General features: G+C 48.6%; 8 protein-coding genes across 8 annotated transcripts; 2 read left to right on the forward strand and 6 right to left on the reverse strand.

The window, feature by feature from the left end:
* Positions 1–518: 518 nt before the first annotated feature.
* Positions 519–986, reverse strand: N7516_000459 (uncharacterized protein; the record flags this gene model as incomplete). Its single annotated transcript, XM_057213181.1, has 1 exon — positions 519–986. One exon carries the CDS (start codon positions 984–986, stop codon positions 519–521), a length of 468 nt encoding a protein of 155 aa, XP_057075064.1.
* An 833-nt stretch (positions 987–1,819) lies between these two features.
* Positions 1,820–2,161, reverse strand: N7516_000460 (uncharacterized protein; the record flags this gene model as incomplete). The annotated part of the gene is made up of 1 exon (XM_057213182.1): positions 1,820–2,161. One exon carries the CDS (start codon positions 2,159–2,161, stop codon positions 1,820–1,822), a length of 342 nt encoding a protein of 113 aa, XP_057075065.1.
* Positions 2,162–2,177: 16 nt separating this feature from the next.
* On the reverse strand, positions 2,178–3,166 carry N7516_000461 (uncharacterized protein; the record flags this gene model as incomplete). The annotated part of the gene is made up of 2 exons (XM_057213183.1): positions 2,178–2,656; positions 2,701–3,166. 2 exons carry the CDS (start codon positions 3,164–3,166, stop codon positions 2,178–2,180), a joined length of 945 nt encoding a protein of 314 aa, XP_057075066.1.
* A 1,176-nt stretch (positions 3,167–4,342) lies between these two features.
* Positions 4,343–5,251, forward strand: N7516_000462 (Mpv17/PMP22 family protein; the record flags this gene model as incomplete). The annotated part of the gene is made up of 5 exons (XM_057213184.1): positions 4,343–4,465; positions 4,533–4,599; positions 4,706–4,809; positions 4,875–5,141; positions 5,201–5,251. The coding sequence occupies 5 exons, from the start codon at positions 4,343–4,345 to the stop codon at positions 5,249–5,251; spliced, it is 612 nt and encodes a 203-aa protein (XP_057075067.1).
* A 595-nt stretch (positions 5,252–5,846) lies between these two features.
* N7516_000463 (DCN1 family protein) lies at positions 5,847–7,285 on the reverse strand (the record flags this gene model as incomplete). The annotated part of the gene is made up of 5 exons (XM_057213185.1): positions 5,847–6,279; positions 6,373–6,547; positions 6,609–6,682; positions 7,047–7,090; positions 7,202–7,285. 5 exons carry the CDS (start codon positions 7,283–7,285, stop codon positions 5,847–5,849), a joined length of 810 nt encoding a protein of 269 aa, XP_057075068.1.
* Positions 7,286–7,827: 542 nt separating this feature from the next.
* On the reverse strand, positions 7,828–8,725 carry N7516_000464 (ribosome biosynthesis protein NIP7; the record flags this gene model as incomplete). Its single annotated transcript, XM_057213186.1, has 7 exons — positions 7,828–7,851; positions 7,908–7,934; positions 7,992–8,174; positions 8,232–8,258; positions 8,321–8,383; positions 8,440–8,652; positions 8,708–8,725. 7 exons carry the CDS (start codon positions 8,723–8,725, stop codon positions 7,828–7,830), a joined length of 555 nt encoding a protein of 184 aa, XP_057075069.1.
* Positions 8,726–9,006: 281 nt separating this feature from the next.
* N7516_000465 (nuclear export protein Noc3) lies at positions 9,007–11,073 on the forward strand (the record flags this gene model as incomplete). The annotated part of the gene is made up of 1 exon (XM_057213187.1): positions 9,007–11,073. The coding sequence occupies one exon, from the start codon at positions 9,007–9,009 to the stop codon at positions 11,071–11,073; it is 2,067 nt and encodes a 688-aa protein (XP_057075070.1).
* A 331-nt stretch (positions 11,074–11,404) lies between these two features.
* N7516_000466 (uncharacterized protein) lies at positions 11,405–13,165 on the reverse strand (the record flags this gene model as incomplete). Its single annotated transcript, XM_057213188.1, has 1 exon — positions 11,405–13,165. The coding sequence occupies one exon, from the start codon at positions 13,163–13,165 to the stop codon at positions 11,405–11,407; it is 1,761 nt and encodes a 586-aa protein (XP_057075071.1).
* Positions 13,166–14,678: the final 1,513 nt, after the last annotated feature.

A 14,678-nucleotide genomic window follows, 5' to 3' on the forward strand; every position in this document is an offset into this window, starting at 1 on the left:
GCTTCCTAATTTTAGTACCCGGAATTTTCATGTTCTCTGAATGAATAAAAAATAGTTGGTAATCCCATAGCAATCCATGGATCTCCTAGGCTGATGAAACAAGGACAGATGACTACACAAGCTGGAATAAATCAGTTTTAACTCTACGCTCTTAAGATTTTCCCTAAGTGGAGACACGCTAGTTAATCTAATTTTTAGATCTTCTCCTGTTAATCCATGCAGGACTGGCTGTATTGTATCCACTGGTAACTACAACGAGTCATTGTTATAGGGTTATAGATGGAATCCATCGTGCAGCCAGATCAAACAAAAAGAGCTTAGTTGGTAAATGAAGAGATGAAAAGTGGGAATAAAACCAATTCCTATCAAGTAGTAAAGTTAGACATCAATTTGATTAAAGGATATTGTGAGGAGCATACTGGACCTCATTATGTAGATAGTGACGGTATAGGGGTATAATGTGCAGATTGAATGGAGCGGATGGCACATCTGTGAGATGATCGCTCCCAATGCTTGCTTCAATCCTGTTTCAACCAGCGTGGGCTTTCGTGAACGATTCTTGAGGTATGATCTTCCAGAAGAGGCGGGGTAACATCAAATCCGCTAAAATTGTGAAGGTCGGCAAGTCTTTTGCTTAGAAGTTCATCCTCAGCATGCCATCTGACTAGAGCCCAGCAGCCTTGCTTTCTTTTATCCTCTCGAAGCACATAGACAGGGAAAGGAGTCGTGGTTTTGTGTGCGGTATGAAAGTCATAGGCAGAGTTGTTGATGTCAATGACGATGAAGGTGCGCTTGCTCCATACATCAATTGCGAGAACCAGTATTTGAGGGTTGCTGGGCCAGTCTGGAAACACTTGGCTAGCGATGTCGTACGAAGAAGTACGGTAGTCTTCAGGGTTCAGAGCTTTCGTGCTAACTTTGATGACAATCCGCCTGGTGATGTTATCTTTAAAAATCTTGTTCCGTATGTCGGAGGATGTAGTCATATTGAACAAGAAAGCGTGAATTTGCCAGCCACTTAGTGAATATTTCTCTTGAGAAAGGTAGATTACTCATGAAGGGGTTGATACAAAAAGAAAAAGATAGGTTATCCCTTAGATCTAAGCTCTGAACGCGGAGGCTTGCAAGCAGAGCGCCAGGACCTTCATTTCCCCCGCTCTTTGGCACTTTCCTGGCATCTTCCTGGACTTTTACTCATCCGTATCTATCACTCTTTTATTGGACTTAATGTCGGCCGATTTAGGCGTAACTGCTAAAAAGCGACGTGTTGGTCCTCTAACACTGTACGAAAGTAGGGCCATCGAGAAGCTTCGGACTATCTCATAGTTGGTCAACAAAACGCGGTTTGTCTTCAAGGGTGGAAAATCAAACATGCTTCTTCAGCCGTTGCGTTTATGGAAGAAGTCCATGTGAATGATACATTATCTTGCTAGTTTATAGTATAGTACATTGTGTATCTTTTTGATATCTTAATCTAATTGATGTACTTGGTTTGGTACACATGAGTTTTCAGAATATCCAATTTAATTTAGTATCATTTACATTTACATTTACATTTATATATTTATATATCAATGATTTTTATTTTTACTCGAAGTCATCCTTGGAAATTCTTCATTTTGGGGGAAAATCCCAGACTCTCACATGTACCGTACACATGTCGCTCACCCCCCCACTCACCTCCGCCTGACTGCGGCCTCACCTCACCTTCACCACTTCCTCACCTGACTTCATCCTCCCTTGAATGTAGTAAGGCAAGTATATATACCCCGGTGGGTCTGGGGAAGTGTACTGGGCACAAGGGTTGAGAGAGTTCTCGTCAGACCCCGTTTGCGGGCTGGGGGGTTGCGGCGAGGCAGGCAACGAAACGTAGGCAGACACCTCTCACTGCCCACCTCAACCCCTGGATAGTACCTCCACCACGTATCATCATCAATGGTAAAAGGGATCTGCGGCGTTGTACTTGAGAACTCCGGTCGCTTGGTAGGTTACCATCAGAATTGCCGGTGACCGATCCATGCGCATGCTGAGAATTGTAGTTTTCAATATCCTGTCGGCTTCTCCTAGCCTGGTAGGCTCTCAATTCATCTGGGAGTCGAATCAGGATCTTCGATATTGTGAACGTTATTCCTAGCTTGGTGGCTGGCGGGGGCATTGCCATGTCGTCTGAGCATCCGTCAGTGACGGTATCGATCGATTATGCGACTGGCGAATTCACAAATCCGTTGAGCGAACCCAAGTCCAGCGTGGCGACCGGCGAATCCGACATTCTGGCGAACAAGGCTGAGGCCATCATCGCAATTGGTCAATTCATGATTTCTGTGATGGCGCAATTGGAAGTACCGCCGAATGTTGCCCACAAAGCCTGTGCTCTCATCGGGACCTATATTAACTGCATCAGGTTCGTCGCTCTCGGTGGTAATGAGCGACAAACCTAGGGTGGGACTATCACTGAGCTCATCATATTCCTCGGTGATGTCTCGGGGCCTTTGTGACTCGGCCCGGAAACCAGAAGTCTCCAGCGCATCCACGTTGGAGTGGTGCAAAGGCATGGGTGGTGTCGCGTCGGGGTATCTCGTCCCCGACAGAGAAGCAGTGTTGCGAATGAGAAAGAAATTGTGGAAAGGTAAGGCTTCGGGGGTGTTTGCCAGAAGCACTACACATAAGAGAAAAGGAATGTTCGGCACCTCTGCAGGTGACTGTAGCTGGCGAAGTACGCTGCTATGCTTGGGCTTGAACAGACAGTGTCACGCCGGTGTGCTGCCAAAAGGCTTGCACCCTCGAAAATGATTGACACTTTGGCCGGTAGCTGGAGATACACAGACGTGATGAAAAATGCCGAAGCAGATGGAATCAAATTGATCAGGGACAGCTGAAATGGGATGAATTGGCGGAGAACAGATGAAGCTGGGTATGAGGAGCGGCGCAAGGTTTTGGTCCCATCCATGACATCGTCGCCGAGTCGTTCACCGGTTGATAGATGACCTGATGACATCGTGGTGCCCGACGATAGGCATAACGACAACTTCGGCAACAACTCGCTCGTATATTCCTTATATCTCAGATGGCCATGTTCCCACACGGTCAAATGCGTGTTTCCTATGGACTTATTGCTCTTGGTTGGAATACTTTCAACGGTAGAGAGCGCAACTGTGGTGACGGTCATTTTTATGACCCGTTATATGCCTGATATTGGAATCACCAATCAGTGCATTTATATTTGCTCTGGCTCGGTTACTGCTCGCTGGCCTATCTCTACATTTGGTTGGAATGTGGGACACTCCAGAATATATAACAACCTCGAGTGGCATAAAGCATTGCTTTATGCCTATCAACTATGTGGGAATATGGTGATTTCCTTTTATTACCTTACCCCCGGAACCCTTTTTACGGGAAGAACATGGACTAGTAGGCAGAATGTTAGATTCTCAGACTACTACAGATCTATAGACATTGAAGATAAAGACGCCAAGGGGTATTTGCGGCCAAATTCTGCACAAAGTCTGCACACAAATATAACATGCAAGTATAGAATGTAGTACACCTGCATGTACTCCATAGTTAACTGACGGATATGTACCCTACAAACTACATATGTAAACTAATAGGCCCCAGATATCTACATATGGATTCGTTTAGTCTTGAGTAACTGGCTCAAATCCAACACAAACCACAAAATTTTTGGAAAGAGATAATTCTTAGGTCTACATAGAGGTGAGAAGTGCCCCGTGACCATTAAAGCCCTGGGCATTGTACCAAAATAACAAATGACGAAACTTCCAATATGGATCATTAAGATCTATGTTGTATATGAAAATCATAAATCCATATATATCCATATATAATATTCTCTACAAAATTGTAAATAATAAGGGGTAAAAGCCGTCAAAGCCCCCGGATTCAACCAAAAGCCGTCGGGGGTTTCCGATGTACTCCGCCAATGGATCTCGCCGGGGATCCATCTGCCGATTGTTCATATAGCCGTCTCCATTTCCTGGATATAATCTTCCGACTGAATTTATTTAAGACATACATATATATATATATATATATATTCAACTGAGTTGAGATATTTTGTGTGAGTTCTATATTGGAAGGCCTCGGCTGTTGTTATCCTATCCCAGCCACCCTCGGGCCGGCCAACATAAACAAACAAGACCATCCCCCCGGTCTTCACACCCCATCATCTTCTCAATTTCTCCACTTGGGCACCTTATCATCCATTACATACAGCATATTAATCCTTTCAATTATTAGCTTATTTTAGGAGCGTGTCTGATCTGAAGAGCCCTCCTGATCCCTCCTGAATCCTGTCCTCCCCCAACCCCCTCCGATCACCACAATGTCCGTTAAGTTCCAAGAGGAGGCCGTCCGCACTGTCACGGGCGGCGGCAAGCCCGAGGACCTCGTGCATCGCGTCGGTGAACGATTGACCGGTGGAAAGACAGCGGCTGGGTATCTCCAAGTATGCAGCATCCCCCTCCTCCAATAATACCGAACCGACACTGATCCGGGGAATGGATCGTCAATAGGCCTACCTCCTCCAGCTCCAGAAGAACCCGCTGCGCACGAAGATGCTCACCTCCGGTGTGCTCTCCGGTCTGCAAGAACTGCTGGCTTCGTGGATCGCCCACGATGTCGGCAAGCACGGCCACTACTTCAGCTCGCGCATCCCCAAGATGTCGCTGTACGGAATGTTCATCAGCGCCCCCCCTCGGCCACGTCCTCGTTGGCATCTTACAGAAGATCTTCGCCGGCCGCACAAGTCTCAAGGCCAAGATTCTTCAGATCCTCGTTAGCAATCTGATTGTACGTTGTAGTCGCTGACATCACCTGACCTGCATGAGCTTCGCTAACGTCACCCGTTTCCCCAGATCTCCCCCATCCAGAACAGCGTCTACCTGACCTCCATGGCTATTATCGCTGGTGCGCGCACCCTCCACCAGGTTCGCGCGACCGTTAAGGCTGGATTCATGCCCGTCATGAAGGTCAGCTGGATCACCTCGCCCCTGTGCTTGGCCTTCGCTCAGAAATTCCTCCCCGAGCACACCTGGGTGCCCTTCTTCAACATTGTTGGTTTCTTCATTGGAACCTACGTCAACACCCACACCAAGAAGAAGCGCCTGGAAGCTCTCCGGAAGGTATGATACAAATCGTTGGAATTGCGACAATTGCGACTCAATTGCTAATGGCTCAACAGCGTTACGATCAGCGTCGCGACCCCGGTTACGAGAAGCGCGACTTCCCTTAAATAGGCCGAGTCCGCAATTGACTGCAAACACAACCAGACGTGTCGGAGACCTATGTGTGTCGTCTCTTTTGGCTCGTTTGCTGTCACCGATTTATCCTTTCCCTTTGTTTATTATTCTCCGGTGTTGATCTAAATCCATGTACACACACCCTGTGCATCTTGATATGCCGCAGATATTTCCCCCCTGATGTTATCACTCAATTTCATGACGAATGGCTTTATATCTTTTTCTTATTTCAATTTCCCCCTTGAGGATCGGTATTATACATTTATATATATTTCCCCCATTCAAGCTAGTCACGCCGTTGCTTCTACCTCTGCTATTCCATACTTCAATATACACATGCAAGTCGAGATAGATAAATCCGAAAGAAATGCAACTACCCTTGACGTGAAGCAGGTACACATGGCCATTGTTAATTCAATCATAACCATAAGAGGCTTGAGACACAAAGGATGTTAGTGGATAATAGAAGTGGCATGGATTCTGCAGAGTAAATAATCTGTCACGCCACACCACATGCCGCAATCCATCTGGAAACGAGAAGAAACAAATCCCTCATATCCAGCATCCACGATTAAGCTGGATGCCACCTTATTCAACCTCCATATCTGATGCCTTTTCCCGCTTAGCCTGCACCCAAGCAACAAAGTCATCCAGGGCACCCGGCCAAGCCCCATCAGGACTCCACCAGCCCATCTCCTCATCCTCGAGACTCTTGCGCATAAACACCTCAACCTGCTCCCACAGATCCTTATTAACAGGCTTTTTCCCGCGCTCTTCAAGGAACTCAATCCACCAATCCAGCCACGGCGTGGTCGCCGTGTTCCACGCCACACCGCCATGATCCGTGGTGAAGAAGAGACGCCACTGCTCGGCGGCGATCTCGAACTGCAGGTTGCGCTGTCCTTGCATTCGCGAGAGCAGGAATGCATATCTGTAGACTCGTCGGAAGAGGGATGGATCCTGTGGGATTCGCTCCCGGAGCAGCTTGGCGTGCGCTTGCATTTTTGGTATGGTGTCGCAGCTTGTGGATTGTTAGATTGGATGCATATCATATTAAAAAGATGTTGGAGTCTGGGTTGAAGGGAATATTCGTCATCAACGAATTTGCACTTACTCAACACCCCGCCATCCTTCCTTCCATCCTCCGCGGGTGAACTCGCCCATCGATGGTGATTTGAGGAGCTCGGCGATGGCTAGGCAGGTCACTTCGTCAAGCTCGACCTTCAGATCGCCGAGGAAATCTATTGCTCGTGTGATACCGATGGTATCAGGGCTGTTGACCGGGTCATCTGCGGCAATGTGAGTATTTTCGGTATCAAAAGCACCAGTTCAGGGTGGGTAGGTACGTACCTCGATAGTGGTCGAAGGTCTTTGTAAGTTCTGAGGTTATATTTGCGGAGGTGCCAGACGCAGCGCCGAAGAAACTATTGCAGTGACAACATTAGCTTTGGGGTGTTTCAAGTGCGGATCATGTGTGATTTCGCTGGAGCAAGATGGTTGGGTATATTGTTTTTTAAGGCTGGGGAATGGCAAGCACTTCTTCGTCTTCCTCACTCGAGGCATTTGGTATGGTGACTAATGTGGTAAGAGATCAAGAATTTCTCCACGTGGGACTTAGGCAAGCTCTGAGAAGAAAGCTCTGAGAAGACAAGAACAGATGTTGAAGCTTTGATGCTCTAGCTATCTGTTGGCATCTTAGACTCAACACCACATGTCCAGGTCAAGGTTGGAGACAAATGAAACGAAGAGACATCAAAGTTTGACACAAGTGTGATGACAAGCACTTACGCATCAAGCGCTGGAGGTAAACTCCAACCACATGCTTTAAGGAACTATATCAGAAAGTTAGTCTGTTGATCCACGTGACCTGACTGAAGTATCTTAAGATGTTCAAACAGATCGCATAGGGAAGAACATGTTAGAAAATCATGCAAGTTACTCACTTTAACAGCAACAGAATCTTTTGTCTGTGTACAGCCGACAAACTCAGCGATTTGGTGTTTCTGGCTGGTTGTGTAGGGTGGCATGGTGGGGGGTTAACAATATTGGTGCCCACTACGCACAGGAGAAACGCAATAAGTGGAAACACACTAGAGGATTGAAAGTGTGTGCTGTGTAGTGCTGGGGCGAGGGGATTTCTGTTTGACCTGGAAGATACAAGAAACACCAGGGCTACGAGGTCTGTAGTGAGTTATCATCCCGCGCCTTTTCAAGATTGGATGGATCTGATGGCATTGTGCTGACTCATCACATCTCCCAAAAAGTCCTATATCAACTACAACCTAGGCTAATACATCCATGGATAAAGTTGTCATGACTGTTGAGTTTCATTATACATATTAGACATGGATTTGTGTGTATTCAGAGTGTGTATTTTCATATAGTAACCATTACAGAGAAGTTGTTGGTCAACATTTGCCATCAATTCATCACATTAGAAGCAATGAGCATAGGATTCGATGGTAAAAAGTATAATTCAACTTTTGTAAGATCAAATAGATCAGGTGAAACTCCCAAACGCCTTTTGCGAGGTGCAAATATGTAAGATTCGGTGTCGTGTCGAATTTGCTTAGGTTGTGAACAAGGTATCCTCCTAATATAGATATTAGCAATTTGGCCCTTGAGAATTTGGAGATAGATCTGACTCACCTCTCTAAGGTACTCTCCTGCATCGGCCTGTTCATTTGGGTTAGCTAATGTAAGTAAGAGCACACAGAGCTAAGTTCCACCTACCTGACGATGGACCGCGATACTAGTAGGGTCCAACTTTGCGATCTGCGCGGATGACCTTGCTGTAACTCCGAATCCCAGGGCAACATCGTTGGAGTCCATGATGACAACTCCTGCATTTTCTGGGACATCTTCACTGAAACGAGCCACATGGGCTTTTAGAACCGAACCGCCATAGAGCAGAGGCTAGAACTTGTTAGCAAGGACCGCAGACCCTACCGGAAATTGGAATATCAAGCTTACCATCACTCCGTTTGTTTTGATCCAGACCTGTGTCAGAGATATAAAATTAGCATGATGTCTTGTTGCAATTCCTATATTGTTATACGTACCTTGTACCGGGCGTGTTGCGCCAGGAGGTCCAGAGCTGTCAGGTTGATGCGGAACTTGCCCGTCTGCCAGCATGTTAGCATGACTGACTATAATAACAGCAGAGCCAATCGTAACGAACCTTAGTAAACTTCCCTATCATTGTGCCACAGCTCAGCAAATTTTCGCGAGGGAATGAAACGCTCAGGTTGGCAATTTCCTTGTTCACGTAGTAAACCCGGGATCCCTGCAACCGGAAAACACTCATGGATCCATCTTCAGCGGGGGTAATAAGAGAATTGAGACTGCGGCCGGTGTAGGAAGCTAGCTTCGTGAAGAGCGTCCGTGTCTCTTCCTAAAAGAGGCATGAGTTAGTCAAGGCAGTCAATGAGAATGGCATAAGTACGCACTTCTGTGAGGGATCTCATATTGTCGGATATGAAGCTGAAGAGACGGCAAAAGGGTTGAGTAGATCAACGAGCTTGTATTGACGGAAAGTGAGGAACAAGAAAAAAACTAAAGTCGGGCAATATCTCACCGCCAAGAAATGGACCTGAAATTTATAGCGACGGCACGGACATGAAGAGCCAATCAGAGCAATGATTGTCCTTCCGCCCAGAATTTTCGGGACCGCCTTTTCACTCTAAGGATATTTTTTTACTATTCTCCGCAAATTCCACCGTCAACCCCCAAAATCTCCAATTACAAAATGGCCCGTGGCCCAGAAGTGAAGCGGAGGCGATTGAGTCCTCCAGCCGATGTTGAGGACTCCTCATCGCGCTCCAAAGCCGAAGAGTGGGATGTTGAGCAAGACTACGAACGCCGCCCGCGCAAAAACACTAAGAAGGCCGGTGAGAACGCACGATTGCCAATTAAGACCTCTGATGGCTTCGTCCAGGCCGAAACCCAGCCTGAAGACCAGGGCGAGGAAACCGACAGCTTCCTGGGTACCGATGATGACGAGGAGGATGGCTCCGAGGGCGAGGAGAGCGGAGAAGAACCCGAGGAAGAAGCACCCAAGATCCCGGTGAAGGTACAAATCTTGCAGGCAAAGGAGGAGCTAGCGAAGATGGCAACCCTGATCAACGAGGATCCCGAGGAGCACATCTCTCTGTTCAAGACAATGGCCGAGATGGTGTCGAAGAAATCCACACCAGTCACGGTTAAGAAACTGGCTCTGGCCTCACAAGCGGCTATCTACAAGGATGTCATCCCAGGATACCGTATTCGCCCGCTGAGCGAAGAGGACCAGAATGGCAGGGTATCAAAAGAAGTGCGGAAGCTCCGAGACTTCGAACAGTCCCTTGTGTCAGGATATCGAGCCTATGTGCAGAAGCTTGCTACGCTTGTAAAGCCGGCTAAAGGAGATGACCCCACAGATGCTGGGCTGAGGAGCTTCGCGATTTCAATGGCATGCACTATGCTATTGGCCGTGCCACACTTCAACTTCCGCAATGAGCTTCTGAAGATTTTGGTTAATCGCCTTGCGCGCAGACAGCTTGATGCCGACTATGTCAAGTGCCGCGAAACCTTGGAGGACGTTTTCGCCAAAGATGACGATGGAACCGTTTCCCTCGAAGCTGTTCGTCTGCTCGCAAAGATGTTGAAGGCCAGGGACTTCCACATCCACCCCAGTGTCTTGGACACATTCCTCCATCTTCGTTTGCTCGGCGAGTTCCACTTGAAGGCGTCCCGAGACCGCGTTGACCGGGAAGAAGAAGAAGCCCCCCAAGGAAAGAAGCAAAAGCAAAAGCGCGAATTCCGCACGAAGCGAGAGCGCAAGGTCCAGAAAGAGCGGAAGGAAGTCGAGAAGGATATGCGACAAGCAGACGCAGTGGTATCGCACGAACAAAGAGACAAGAACCAGGCCGAAACACTAAAGCTTGTGTTCGGACTCTATTTCCGCATTCTCAAGCTCCGCATTCCCGCATTGATGGGTCCTGTGCTTGAGGGTTTGGCCAAATACGCCCACCTTATTAACCAGGACTTCTTCGGTGATTTGCTCGAGGCCCTGAAAGACCTAATCAACCACGCAGAGCGTGAGGAAATGGGCGTGGAAGGCGACCAGGAAGTCGTCAACGAGGAGGACGACGAGGACGAAGACAATGTCACAATTGCCGAGAGCGCAGCCCGCGATGCTCGCCGAAGGACGCTACTCTGCACTGTGACTGCTTTCGCTCTTCTAGAAGGCCAAGAAGCCAGCAAAGCAGCCGCAGGTCTTCACCTGGACCTGAACTTCTTTATCAAGCACCTTTACCGATCCCTCTACTCTCTCTCCATGAACCCAGACGTCGAGTTCAACCCCGACACAGCCCTCCGCCTCCCCGACCCCAACTCCTCCGCAGAAGGTAAACAACTCTCCGAGTCCCGCTCCAAGAACAAGGTCAACTTCCAGACTCCGATGGTCCTCCTCCTCCGCTGCTTGCAGCCCACCCTGTTATCCCGCGCACATGGCAACCCGCCCCCAAGCCGACTTGCCAGTTTCTCCAAGCGTCTCATGACGACTTCCCTCCAGTTGCCGGAGAAGTCTGCTCTTGCGACTCTTACGCTCATGAACCAGGTATCGAAATATCATGGTCGTCGTATCTCTTCGCTTTGGCATACGGAGGAGCGCAAGGGTGATGGTGTGTTCAATGCTTTTGCTGCTGATATTGAAGCTACCAATGTCTTTGCTGGCTCGGTGTGGGAGGGTGAGCTTTTGCGTCTGCATTACTGTCCACAGGTGCGAGAGTCGGCGGTCGAGATTGAAAAGATGATGATGTCCTCTTCTAAGTAGATACCGTTTTGAATAATTTTACATGCACATTCAGCTACAATTTACTCTTTACTCTTCTTGGGAATTGTAATCAAACATCTTCATTGAAATGCTAATATAACAACAAAATCTAACAAATCCGACCCCACGTCCTCCAAATCCAACAGACAAGAACTCGTACACTCCTTTTTTTTTTTTTTTTTTTTTTTTGAGGGGTACTTTTTTTTGAGGGTTTTCTTTTTTAAAATTTTTTTTTGTTTTTTTGTTTTTTTCTTGTAGTAATATCGTTTGAGTTCTGGGACTCCTCCCAGAAGGAGTCCCAGAACTCAAGAGTGTGTGTGAACACGGGGCCCTAAGGCTCCCCGGTCCGGGTGGTCGGGGCCGCGGGAATGTCCTCCGCGTTCATCTCACTGTACTGTGGCCTGTACAGTGGGTGGATGTGGCCGAGGGGGATGCTGGGCGCATCACGGACAGCCTCGACGGGGAGGATGATCCCGTGGGGGACCTGGGGGACAGGGGGAACGGTCTCTTCCCCGGTGGCGGTGGCAGTGGTGGTCTGGTTCGTAACAGTGGAACCAGAGGAAACGCTAGAAGACTTCTTAGAAGTCTTCTCCTTCTTCGAACGCCGTGGGATCGAACTCTGCTTGACGGTGGACGATCCAGGCGGCGTGATGGTGGCCGACCCGCTGGCTGTTGCCGATCCGCTGGCTGATGCTGGCGGAGTAGCTGATGCGGGCGCAGTGATCTTGACCTGCGGGACGGTACTTCCCGCAGGAGTGCTCTTTGCTGGAGCAGCGGCTGTTGCTGGTCGAGTTGCCGCAGACTCGAAGGAGGAGGCAAGAGGTCTCAAGGTACCGGTGGGTGGCACGGTGTCGTGTGCAGGCAAAGGGATGCGTGGAAGAACATTTTCCACGTCTTCAGAAATCTCAAGACCATGCTCTTCCTGCAACATTCTGAGAGCAACCTGATTGAGAATGAGCATTTGTCTCAAGTGGGTGATCTGCGCTCCCAGCAGGACGGTGTCATCTCCGATGTCCTGAATATCTTCGTCGATCTCTTTGTTCTTGCGACGCTGGTAGACCACAAATGGTTCGTCGGTGTTGTCATAGATCCCAGTGAGACACATGTCGACCTTGGCACTTAGGTCATTGACAGTCGAGGTGTGCTCGTTGATTTCGAGTCGCATCTCGTGAATACTCTCCTTGATCTCCTTAATCTGTTCCTTGGCTTCAGCCGCGTCACGCTTCGCGTTGGCGATTTCGAGAGACATCTCAGACTGGCGCTCAAACTGGGCATCCATTTGGTCCTGGATGTAGTCTTGAGTGACGGTAACAAAGTGATCAACTTTCTGTTCGAGCTTGTTGATATCGTCGATCTTCTTTGTGAGTCGTTTGAGGTCTGTCTCATACTTGTACTGGAGAGATCGAACAGCCTCGGGAAGATCTTTGAGAGTCAAGCTGGAACGATGAGTGGCGGGACTACCGGCGGTGGAACTGGCACCGGCAGTACGTTCCATTGGACTGAGGCTGGGACGGCGCATGTCATCCTTTTTGAAGGTGGGTGTCCGCGGACTGGGTGTGTGAGGCTCGTGTCTGTAAGGAGACACGGGGAGTGGCTTGTTGTTGCCCTCCGGAGCATTGGAGCTATCAGCCATCTTGGGTGGAGATGGCGGAGCAGAAGAGGAGCGAGGTTTGATCTCGGAGACAGCGAGGTTGCCAGGTCGATTTTTCAGGATCGAGGCAGGGATAGGAGGAACAGGTGGGATGGAAGAAGAACGGAGGGAAGAGCGAAGAGGGTGGGGGGAAGAGGGGACAGAGGGGGAAGAGCGAAGAGGGTGGGAGGAAGACGCGACAGAGGGGGAAGAGGGGACAGAGGTGACAGAGGTGACAGAGCGGGCAGAGGTGACAGAGCGGGAAGAGACTGTTTTGCGTTGGGCGAACGCGTTACGCTTGTCCTGTGAAGGTGCAGGCAACTGGTCCAGGGACTGCACACTACTGTTTGCGACACTCGTCGAAGGCAAACCAACCTTGGAGTTGGTCGACTTGGGAGGCACAGGCACAGGGACTGCAGTAACAGTCACGTCAGAACGAGGAGATGCCAGTGGGTTGCACATGTCGGGCTCTTCGAAGTGCACACGTTGGGAGAGGGTGCTGCGACGAGAACGAGAAGAGTCCGCAGAGGAAGAGGGCGTCTCAGGCCGGCCAGTACGGCCGCGCGGACCTTCCGAATCTGTGTCTATAGAAACATACAGTCAGTGACCCATCCTAACCCTTATTGCTTTGAACTGAACTGGAAGTGAAAGCTATCAATTAACCATGTGAGGCCAAAATGATAGATATCTCTCATGTTTTTGAGTGTATCTCTTTCTCTTTCTCTTTCTTTCGAAGCATATCCCATGGGCAAACGAACAGTCCCTTTGCCCGCAGGACCTACTCTCATAGAAAGGGCCGCCATAGGAAGGGGTTGCTCGCACATATCCAGGCAGATATGATCACAAAGAACCAAATCCAGCACCAAAGAGAGGCTTGATTCTTTTGAATCATGTCCAGTTCTATAGCAAATGGGCCGACTCCCAGGAGCCAAGATGAGGTCCAATTCTGCAGACAGAATGGCTCAATCTCACAGCAGAGGATCCCAAGAGTCAGGCTCAATGGCATAGGAAGAGACTTGAGTCTGAAGGAAAGACCAGTTCCATGGTGTACCTGGTCGAACGAGGCAGGCCCAAGTCCACCGAAAGAGACACTTCATGAGGCTGAAAGGTGATGAATGCTTGACAAGTGAGAAATGATACTAACCTTGACTTTTTCTCGCCATGTCTTCTGATCTTCTTCAAAGGAAACGATGCGTTCTGTGATGTGATGTGATGGTTGGGAGAAAAAGAGAAGAAGAAGAAGAAGAGACGCGTGTGGCAATAACAAGACGAAGAGACATTCAACAATCCTGAGCACGTGCTTCATGGTTCATGGTGACTAGCCGTCATTGACTACCCCAAAGGGAAATCACGACTGCCTACTCAGCATATGGCTCATATTCCCAATATCGAAGGAACGATCAACCTGGGCAACCCATGGCTAAGGTGCCTCATGACAACTATCGTTGGCTACCCCAAAGGGATATCACGACTGCCTACTCAGCATATGGCTCATGTTCCCAGTATCGAAGGAATGATCCACCTGGACAACTCATGGCTGAGGTTTTCTACGTTTGCAGACTCTACACATATTGTATTCTTTACACATATTGTATGAGTATACGAACTAGCCCCATCACACCAGGAAACCCAAAGGAAACCCCCAAGGAACCCCCCAGGGGAACACTGGAAGAATCATATTCCTTCATGAAGAAATCTGCAAAGCTATATACAATTTTTGACATGGTTACACTGGCACACAAAGGCCAGCAAGATACAGCATCACAAGAACAAAGAAAGTTCTACAGGTGGAATAAAAAGCACATACAAAGAAGCCGAAGGATTACTGACAAACAACGGCAAAGACACAAGTACAAAGGATGCTAACTAGATGTTATAAGTATAAGTAAGGTATTCATTAAATTCATGTCAGGTATACTGGATACATAGCAAGTCAGACAGATCCATCAAGAGCGGCCGGCCATGCCAACACCAA

The sequence above is a fragment of the Penicillium verrucosum genome (assembly GCF_028828655.1).
Source record: "Penicillium verrucosum strain IBT 35672 chromosome Unknown utg000001l_segment0_segment0, whole genome shotgun sequence".
NCBI lineage: Eukaryota > Fungi > Ascomycota > Eurotiomycetes > Eurotiales > Aspergillaceae > Penicillium > Penicillium verrucosum.